Source organism: Pundamilia nyererei, unplaced genomic scaffold, assembly GCF_000239375.1.
Source record: "Pundamilia nyererei isolate P.nyererei 1_Seehausen unplaced genomic scaffold, PunNye1.0 scaffold00052, whole genome shotgun sequence".
Classification (NCBI taxonomy): domain Eukaryota; kingdom Metazoa; phylum Chordata; class Actinopteri; order Cichliformes; family Cichlidae; genus Pundamilia; species Pundamilia nyererei.
Window position 1 is genome coordinate 837925 of NW_005187453.1, and position 10311 is coordinate 848235.

Below are 10311 nucleotides of genomic sequence, written 5' to 3' on the forward strand. Positions count from 1 at the left end.
CTTTCCAGTGTGTCAATCATTTTTCTAACTAATCAATAAAAGATAGCTGCGGCCCTTTGGTCCATTCTGCTCAAGATGGAAGGATGGGAAAAAAATACCTAAGGGTATGACAAGTGCCAGACTACAAACACTCCAGCAGCCACTAACAAGACTCAGCCAATCCAATCAATATCTACAGTGACACAGTCATCACTGGTTAGAATATCAACAAGCATCAATGATCTTCCGATTAATATATTAAGAGATGATGTTCCATCTCCTTTTGATGTCATATGAAAGGTAAGAAGCTCAGAGAATCAACAATCCGTGTCTCTTTAATGCCGCTTACTATTTTTCAAGGTAAGCACATGAGTAATTACAGTTGCTGTGAAGGGGTTCTCAATTGACAAATCATGTTGCCATAGGAACAGTTGTGTGGGTAGCAGGTAAGGACGGTGTGAGTGACTATAGGGGATAGATTTAACAGGACCTCATTTGACTGAGTTCCAGCATGCAGAAAGATTTCATTAAATCAGTTAATGATCATCAGTCCCACCAACATCACAGGGAAAGCGTGACAACGAGGAAAGTAAACCAAACAGATAATTAGCAGATAAATAGCTGAGGTGAGGTGCATGTCCTAAGTTTAACATTCTCGTGCAATCATCGCTTTTCGGAAAAGTTTAATCAAAGCAATCAATACGATCACACCGAAAGTCAGAGACTTAAAAGAATGACAAAGGAAAAAGGGTTTTATTCCAGGAGAGCAACAAATTGTTCACCACAGCAGTTGGCGAGAATTGGGCCTTGGCTAAGAGTCAATCACTGCATTTGCACAGACACGAGCCATTCCAAATCCCATCAGCAGAAGAAAATAAAATATACTCAAGGAAGGCAAAATCCCAAACTCAAAAGGGAGTAGCACACAGAGAGAAGAATAACACAAAACCCAATGTAAGCCTTGTTAAGTCTCTCCTTAATATCCCCAACATTATGCTGCTAGACTATGATATATCCTGGGGGGGGAGGGGGAGACAGAATAAGGTGGGTGATGTAGGGGAGGGTATTACAGTAAAGTAGATCCTCCCTTCAGCCTTCTGGCTATAGAACAGCAGGGGTCCTTTCTGAACCCACTGTTTCACAATTACTGTGGTGACGCTGAATACTGATGCCCCCTGACACCGCCAACACTCACAGCAGACAGGAAATGAGAGAGAGAGGGTACAAGAAAGAGCAGAACAGAGAGTGTGTGGGGGCGACAAGAATGGCGAGACATATTAACTTTAAATACTCCGGTCATCTCAACAAATGTATAGTAATACTGCTTTCTGTGTACTTTACTGCAGCACTTCATTGCCGCAGTCTTTTTTGGATTCCAAAAAGAAAAATATTGCTGAATTTCCAGCACTGAAAGACATTCTGGTCCAAAGACATTGCCACTCGCCTTGGCGCGGTAGGCTGCTCGCAGGCTTGGCAGACTCAAGTAGCTTAGAGCAATACAGACTGATTTGACAGGCACACAAGAGGCGGTGCAAATTCAAACAAGAGAACCAATCAAGGACAATGCTCAAAATTTGATCGCATACTGGCAAATGAGTGCTGCCTGTCTAGATGTGGATTTGCCTTTATGAAATTGTACCCTGGATTGTGTTGCACTTAAATTTTCCTCGAAAGCTTTGTTGACCCATGTTGTCCAGAAATATTCCAAAGGAAGGCATTACTGCAAAAAAGTACCAGAGCGACTATTTAGTCAAAAGATACGCCTTTGTGGAAAAGAGCATATTCAAAAGTGGATTTCTAATCACTACCATTTTTATAAAATTCCATTCTAAGAAATGTAGCTGATTACAATTGCCTGTTTTGTCTAGTTTATTTACATAATTCTGTTCCATAAGTTATGTACTCCAAGATTTACCAGACATGCATTTACCAAAAAGCTGGAAGAAATATTTGTCTACTTCTCATTACTTACTAAAAAAAAAGCTAACACTTTAACTGCTCACATCCCAAAAGAAACCGCTGACCTCTTTTAGTACCTAGCGCTGTAAGCAGGGATTCTCTTTTCAAGCTGAAATGTTAACTTTTCTAAAGAACAGCACTTATTGAGGTCAATCCAGAGCTATGATAGCAATAAAGTCAAAGCGGAGTAGGGACGAGAGTGTCAAGCACAAACATGCTACCAATAACCTTTGCTACAACAAACTGACAGCCCTGCTGTTGCTCGAGAGGATGATCCATGGACTCACAAACAACATACTTGTATTTTGGCTTATAAAAAACATACTATAAAAGCATAGTTTCTTATTGCATGCTCACTTAAAACAAAACTTGTTATTCGAAGAACTGAATAATGAGATAAATTTTCACATGATGACTGGTTGCATGAAAAATATTGAGAAGGTTTTGTCAAAAATGGATTCATAGAACATGCGTACATGCTTGCACGCCCATACTTCCAACAGGCATGATTAAAACACCATTAGGCGCCTAATCCTTGCGTGGACTTGAGGCCTCGGTGAAGGAGTAAATGAGAGATAGCTAAGGGGAAAAAAAAAAAATGCCCTAAGACAGTCTGCAATTTTCTCATCATTTCATGCATCTGAAACAAAACTAATTTACTGCTTGTCATGCTCGGCTTGGCACACACAGGCATAAGAGCCAATATGCCACAGCGTGTCATCTGCTGCTGCATCAAAGAGAGCTGTTTATACATCAGACTCACGGCTCCATATGAATCATAGAAACCTGGGAGAAACGCTTAATATGGTCTTATCAAAAGGAGCAGTCTGGCAAACCCACTGATACGTCGGTGACTTTCCAAATCTCCCCGATTCTCATCTAAAACAACATCCCATGTCTCCTTCTCGGTTTATATCCTTCTTCATAGGTCATTCCAATGACACAACAGTCTGGATTTTTTTTCTGCCCATCCCCACACACAAATACACAAAGATAAAGTTATGTGCTTGGCAGCTTAGAGTGTGGCAGAAAGATATGGGAGGAGAGTGCTAGAGGCAGAAACCATAGGAGAGAGAGGAGAATTGAGTAATAAGATGAAAGAAAGCATGATAGAAGCCTGGAAGGAGAAAATAAAAAGTGGTGCGACTGTGATACAGTAGCGTGTACATGGATTGGGGTCCATTATAAAGGCATGCAACGGCTTAATAGGACTCTGTGGCCAAGATGCTGACTACGGTATGTGTCTACATACACACATGCACTCACATGTTCTTCTTCCGCATATAACGGCTAAACTATTCAGAGAGAACAAAGATTCTCATTAAACTGGACGCGGTGACATGTATTGATTTCTCCCCACAGAATTCACGACGCCTATTGTTTGGAGATCCTCACTTGATATCTCTGCTGTTATTGCTGTGCAAACATCAATATGCACCTCTTCAGTGTATTAAAAAAAAAGGGGTTAATTACATACTTGTAAGCAATTATTCCCTTAATGTAGCATAGAATCTACCCACCCCCTCTAAATTGGAATTTAGATTAAAGCCATCAGGCCGTCAGTCAGAGATGGCATCTTTTTCAGTGTCAACTAAAACCCAATCACACATTGCATACCAGATTTTAAGCTTACTCCAAGGTCATGTCCATACAGACAAGATAACAAAGATGGGTTTTATGCATCAATGGAATGATAATTCAAAGTGTAACACCATGTATTGCGCTCACCCTGAACAAAGAAAAAGGTTATCACGCTCCAGTAAGCCAAGAGAATCCAACTTTGATCAAGTAAGAAGGGATTAATAGACACCGAAAAATATTTCTTCCAATTTTATACTATCCCTGCCTCTCTTGTTAAAGAAACATGTCTCCGACTGTCCTAAAATATGGGAGACAGATTATAGTGGGGAGAACAGTTGGTGACACGGAAATACAATTTGCAATCTCCTCGGTGGTGTTTGGTGGCATGAGAGAGGAGGGAGTCTAATTGGACACAAGCCTGTGTCTGGTAGTCCTGTCGCAGCCCACAGGGTTGTAAGTGTGTATGAGTGAGTGAGTGCGACGGAAAGAGAGAGAGAGAGACATGGAGTGAGAAAGAGAGCAACAGAAAAAGAACAAGAACAAACAGAGAGCTCCATTCAGGTCCAATCCACAGACACATCATTCAGTCTGACATGACGATACGTCTCTGGGACCCGAGTATTCATATAGGACCTCGCCAGCCAGTCACAGATGCATCATTCACACCCACACAGAGACACACAAGCACACTTCCGCTGGGTCTTGCCTACACTGCTACCAGGCATTTATATCGCTACAGCAAATCTTACTAAGAGTTCCCACTCATATTCATTCACAATTCCCCCCCCCTTGACACGAACACATTGCAAAGATTTTCTATGGAGCCTATTCTTGCAAGCGGACCGCTACCAAACTGCTATGAGCGTCTTTTACTGCCAAGGTTGGAGTGAGAGTTTATCCATTAGCAAGCCATAATATTGACAAGGCTGTGCTCTCCGGGTCCAAACCCCAGCCCTCTAGCCGTAACACTGGCCGACAGACAGGGGGTTGTATGTCAATATGAGGTGCTTACAGGCAGATAAAGGATGCTGCTTCAATTCCTATAGGCAGGCCTTGATGGACAACACGTCGAGAGAAAGGGAAACAGACGGGAAGGGAAGGAATGAGAATGAGTACTGCCAAGTGCTCTGAGAGCTAAGAATTTAGGACTGAGCTGGAATTTGGCCGAAGGGCAAGGAGGCTGAACACAGATGACTCGCAAATTGCTCAGGGATCAAATTTTTTTTTGCCTTAAGACCTTGACAGCAGCTGAGCGCACAGACAATTTGAGTAAAAAATGGGAACATTCAGAAACAAGATAGATGTGCATATTCTGAATGCATGTTTTGGGGAAACAAAACACAGAAGGCTGTCTTCCAGCCTAAATCGCAAAGCGCAGAAGAATAAGCTGAATGCATTTTTCCTGTATGCATGTTGCTGTTCACCACCTCACCACCACAGATAGTTAAAACACCAGTTAGTGGACGACTAATCAGTAAAGAGACATATTTTTGTATTCATTTGCTTTAATTAGTAGTTAAAGAACCGGGTGAACTCTGATGCCAATGTTGCCCTCTTTGCCAAATGTATGAAATTCAGTCACTTCACTACCTTCCAAACCCACAGCACAGCTAAGCAAATGTCATAAAACATTGTGTATAACAACTATTTCACAGTCACTTATTCAACTTGCAATAACACATAATTCACTGTAGGAACTGAGACAAAATCAAAATTAATGCCAGCGTCAGCCATGTACATGAGCTCAATCAATCCACTTAATCCTATGAGCCACACTGCCCCTCATGGACTGTAAAGCACATAGCCTCGTCCCTTCAGCCATCCTCTTGCACTGAACAAGCATGAGACTTTTGGTGAGCTCATCAAAAACACAACTAGAAGTACAATTTTGCGAGATAGTTGTGTAAAAATGCTGCCGCACTCCTTTACATTAGGGTAACATCAAGTAGGGACTTGAAGGGCAACACTGAATTGATGCATTGAGTGTGGAGAGCAGGTGGATAGAGGGAGGGGAAAACCAGTAGAGGAGCTCAGAGTGCTCACTGTGGATGCTGTACTACAAATCTGCATTTTTGGTTGGCTGCAGAAGCTGCTTTCCGTGCATGAGGTGCAATGGAGGGTGGGAGGAAGGAAAGGGAGGAAGGAGAAAGCAGTGGAGGAGGAGATGGATGGAGGAGACTGAAGAGCTGCATCATACCGCGGGGCAGAGCTTGCACAGTTTGCTTAAATCTCTAGAAATCGCTTCAAGTGACCCACAACAAGGCTGAGCCAAAGGGGATGATTTACCTTGTGTACAACCAAAATCTAGACTAAGTCCAATGTGCTGACAGCAAAGTGCCACAAGCTGCTGTTATCAGAACTACATGCATTATTTCAAGACGCTGAATATCTTTAAGTGATGAGAGAAAAATTTCTCATCACTCTATCACTGACTTTGTTGCATGTGATCTACGAAAAGTGAAAGCATGAGAAAAATCTATTCTTGTGGATTATTGTTGGAATCTTCTCTCGGCAGGTCAATCAGCACACCAGACAGCCACAGCTGGGTTTATAAGCTACTCAACATAAAAAGGCTTGAATATCATTTAAGCGAATAAAAGTGCCTGTGGCAAAGACAACAATGTCATAAATGCGCCTTTAGTGTCTTCTTTTGTTACGACATCAAAGCAATTGAAATGATCCCTTAATCCTTTTTTAAGTTTAGCCCTAAATCATACCCGTGGTGTGCTCCGACATGAAAATGAAAGTGCTAACATAAAATCCAAGCCTTAAGATAAAGTTACATTAAACTGAGTAGCCTGCTACCCGAGAGACCAAATGCCATGTAGTCAGGTTTTTCGTCTAAACCTAACGTGAAGTACATCCCGCAGTGCTCTATCCACATCGGTCAAGTTCAAAAGCCTTCAGGCGTCCACCACGGACCCTACGACCGTGGATCCGCACGGGGAGAAATGTCCCAGTGTTCAGTTTGAGGCACATTAACGTGGGTTTTCCTGCAGGTTGAGATAGCTGACAAACCGTAGATAAGAAAAGAAAGAAAAAACGTCAGGAAAGCGCAATTAAACGAACAAAATAACTAAACATTGTGATATGCACATGCTGGATTGTGCCACAGTGAAACTGTTTAGAAAAGTTCTTTAGCAGCGTGCCTGAACAGGGTCAGGCTGCATACACTCAGCCCTGCGTGGAAACCTAAAATAATAGGAAATATTCCAATACTGAACGGTTTAAATAACTTTTTGAAAGAACTATGACTGAAATTTTTGAGAAAGGTGTTAACTTTTTGTTAAGGCCACAGAAATGAATAAATACCATATGTAATAAAACATCGGGTAGTTTTCCATTTCCATCTTTGTATTTCGTAAAGCTCAGCCACCTCCAATATCTTAATTTTGGTCCAGGAGTCTGAGCGCCACTACATACCAGTCCTACACATTGCTTCATCCTCCGAAGACACTGCGTAAAACCGACGCGGAATCCCCGACAAATAATATCGTTTTGAACCGTCATAGCTACCGCTGCAAGAGGAACGAGCACAATTTGGGTACGCACCTCTCCGTGGCTCACATGGGATGAAGGGTACGAATAGCCAATGAAAACGGAGGAAACTCGGTCAACTTGAGGTCCCAAGTTAAAACAAATTGCAGAATTTGTTGGGGGGTTTTATCCTACAATTCTTCCTCGGGGATATAATGAGACGATCCAAATGGATTTTAAAAACAAAATCCGACCGATTATCGGAGTGCGCAGAGCGGGCATGGCGCAGCTAGAACAGGTGCAACACGCCTCTTGTCACCTGGCTGGTGCAGTGGGGAACCTCAAACCCGGCTATGATGCCCACCACAGCCTGCAAATATAAGTCCCGGTTGTGGGAACTAACGCAGTGACAAGCCTCGTTCCTTACCTGTAATCTATGCAGATATCATTCACAGCCGCAGCCGCATCGACACTGCGGATAAGAGGCACGTCCAGAGCAATCCCAACTCCTTCTACTCTTCCCCCCTTCCCCTCACAAAAAAATGAAATGCTTAGAGTAATGTTATATCCTGATCAGACGGCTTGTCCACTTTAAATCCCCGGTAAAGGTGTAGTTAGAAGCGATTCCTGCACGGGAGAAAGAAACAGCGGCGGACTTCCAGCAGCATCCCCGATCAGCAGGACTCTACTAAGCCTCTCAGAGTGTTCTGAGACCCGGGAGCCGCACCTCCCATCTCCCGGCGAGGACGCACTTGGTATGCCGTTGGAAAAGCCGCTGCGCCGTATGGGATACCGCAGGAGGCTGTGCTTGTGTGCGCGTATGTGTGCGTGTATGTGCGTGCAGAGAACGTGTGTGTATAGATGTGACTCAGTACGGTGCTCCTGCTCAACTGAGGTGCTAAGGGTGCTGCAGCGGAGTGCGAGAGAGAGAGAGAGAGAGAGAGAGCTGGAGGGAGAGAGAGAAAGAAGGAGAGAGAGAGAGAAGTAGGCTGCTGCCTCGGAGTTTGCAGCTTCACAGCGAATCTCCAAGCCGGGAGGGACTTAGTGCACGGAGCTTCGTCCGCTGTAAAAGACGACTGTTTTCACCAAGGTTCATGACTTGCCGGCAGTAACCTCTTAGATTGGAGGCGAAGTGGAGAGTGTTTTCTTTACATTTTAAGACCTTGGCAACTATGTCTATAATAATAATAACACCGAGTGCGTAAAGCCTACAAATAAAAGCACACATCATCACGATTATCAATATGAGACTATAGGAAGTGTGACAACTCCCCATATGGGGTCCTGTGTAGTTGCTTTGTAGGCGTCAGCATCTCTAAACAAGAAAAAAAAAGTACATTTCCTAGCTTAAGAGATAAGCAATTCGAAAGGTATATTTTCCACCTAATAAAATAAAATAAATGTGGTATGATGTGGGATTAAATGGAGCCCGTGCCTTGTTAAAATAGAGGTTTATACAGTTAGGTATGGGTCCCGTAGCCAGCAGACGGTTTATGTAATGCATTCATCCCGTTGAGAATGGGATTTGGCAATGCCAAAGGGGAATTTAACACAAATACGCTACAATACCGGGGTGAAATGATCAGATCATCGGATTTGAATACCTAATCGCAGGATCATTTAAAGATAAAGATTGGGCAACACAGCAGCATAATTACGAATCCTGCATAGATGTGGGGGATTAGAACCTGCATTGCATTTTTTTTTTCATTGATGATCTTTAAACGTGCCTCAGGAGCCCCCCCCCCATCCCTACGTTTTGATCCATTAATATTCGAAAAGCCTAATTATGTAATCAGGAATAAGCAGCGTGGGTGCTGGAATAATGCATTTTTCCATAAAATAGCTGCCTTATATTCATATAGAGAATTCACAAGAAATCCATCATCATCATCGACTGAATTTTGCACACTAGGAACCTGCCCAGGCTTCTTTCGATTAATATTTCCAGTTCAAAGATAACTTTTAAAATGTTCCCCGGTGGTCTTAAATATTAGAATTTGATTTGATCTGGCAAAAATCATAATGAAGACGAGCGGTAGCTATTCAAAGAACTTGTGGGGAGTAAAAATTCGTTTCTATGGCATGCATCCTTGTTTAATGTCTAATCCTGTGGTGTGCGTTTAGGGGTCGTATAGAGCGGTTTGGCGCTTGCTGCAGCATCCTCTCCCTCTTTTCCTCATCTCCCTCCCTCCGTGCTCTCGCTTCCAAGAGAGGTCCCTCGCTTTGAAACACTGCATCAGAGCCCCACCTACAGGCCAGAGAAACTTTACAGCCACTGACGGTGACAAACACAAATGAAGGCTGTAAGTGCTTCAGCGACTCTGCAACGGTGTGTGGCCATTTGTGACTGTTGTTTGCGGTAGCGTTTTTAATCTTTTAAAAAAAAAAAAAAAGTTGTACCAGAACATTAACGTGGCACGAATGTAACACAAACATCCCAGAAAACTACATTATAATGATCTACTACCTACGAACGTCATTTATTCCTGCCTGTAAATTAAGCGAGCGGAAACAGAAACACGGCACATCTACTGTAGAGAGTCAACGCAGAATTATAGCATTACGGTGGCAGTATTACAACACTAAACTTGTTAGTCTGAGCAGATAGAGCAATTTAAACAGTCATGCAGGATTAGTAATAACTGCTTCATATAGTCTTAGTCTTTACTCTCACCCAAACTTCTGCCTTACTGCGGGGAAAAGAAAAATGTGCATATTGGGACATTCTTTGCTCTGTGTGTAGCTGCTTCTCCTGCTGGTGCCGCTGGTGGGGGAGGGGTGACTGATGGCAATCAGCAATACTGGCAACACCTGGGCCCGGTGTGCCACCCCTCCTGGAGCTTGTGTTGGTGGGGCGCTCTTCCCCATTAACAGACAGCCCGTATTCACTGGTGATTTTCGACCAGAGCCACATCCTTCATGAAGAAAATGAAAGCATAATGCCAGAGTAAAGGTTTGAAAGTTAAAAACGGTTTATCTGATTTTAAATGCTCTCACCGTAATCAGTTGGATTTGTGTATTGACAGAAACACTGCCCCAATCTTTATGGCATACAAGGTAGACAACACAGCTGAGCCAATTAATAGTTTTAAACTGCCAATGACAGGTGTAGTTGGTAAATTCGGTGGTGCAGGTAAGTGGATGAGTAGAAACTTGTATGCAATCTTGTATGGAGCAATAACCAAACCAAATAACAGGTAGAAAATTAAAGGCTTCAGTACTGCACCAGATGGGAATACAAGGTTTAACACATTCAATGCAATTAACCCTGACATCCATTCGTTTCAAAGTCTTTTTGACTTTTTCCAAGAG

At 42.9% G+C, this 10311-nt stretch overlaps 1 protein-coding gene across 2 annotated transcripts in view; it reads right to left on the reverse strand.

Moving 5' to 3' along the window:
* The window catches only part of plxna4 (plexin A4), a 238369-nt gene extending 230471 nt beyond the window's left edge, over positions 1-7898 (reverse strand). Inside the window, exon 1 of one of the 2 annotated variants that reach the window (XM_005733435.1) lies at positions 7424-7898. Coding sequence is in view for 1 of the 2 variants with exons in the window: in XM_005733434.1 (XP_005733491.1) it covers positions 6943-6955 (13 nt within the window). In the remaining variant the exon portion in view is untranslated. Of the gene's footprint in view, positions 1-6942; positions 7023-7423 lie in introns of those variants that run through there. The other variant, XM_005733434.1, reaches the window with a different exon arrangement.
* Positions 7899-10311: the final 2413 nt, after the last annotated feature.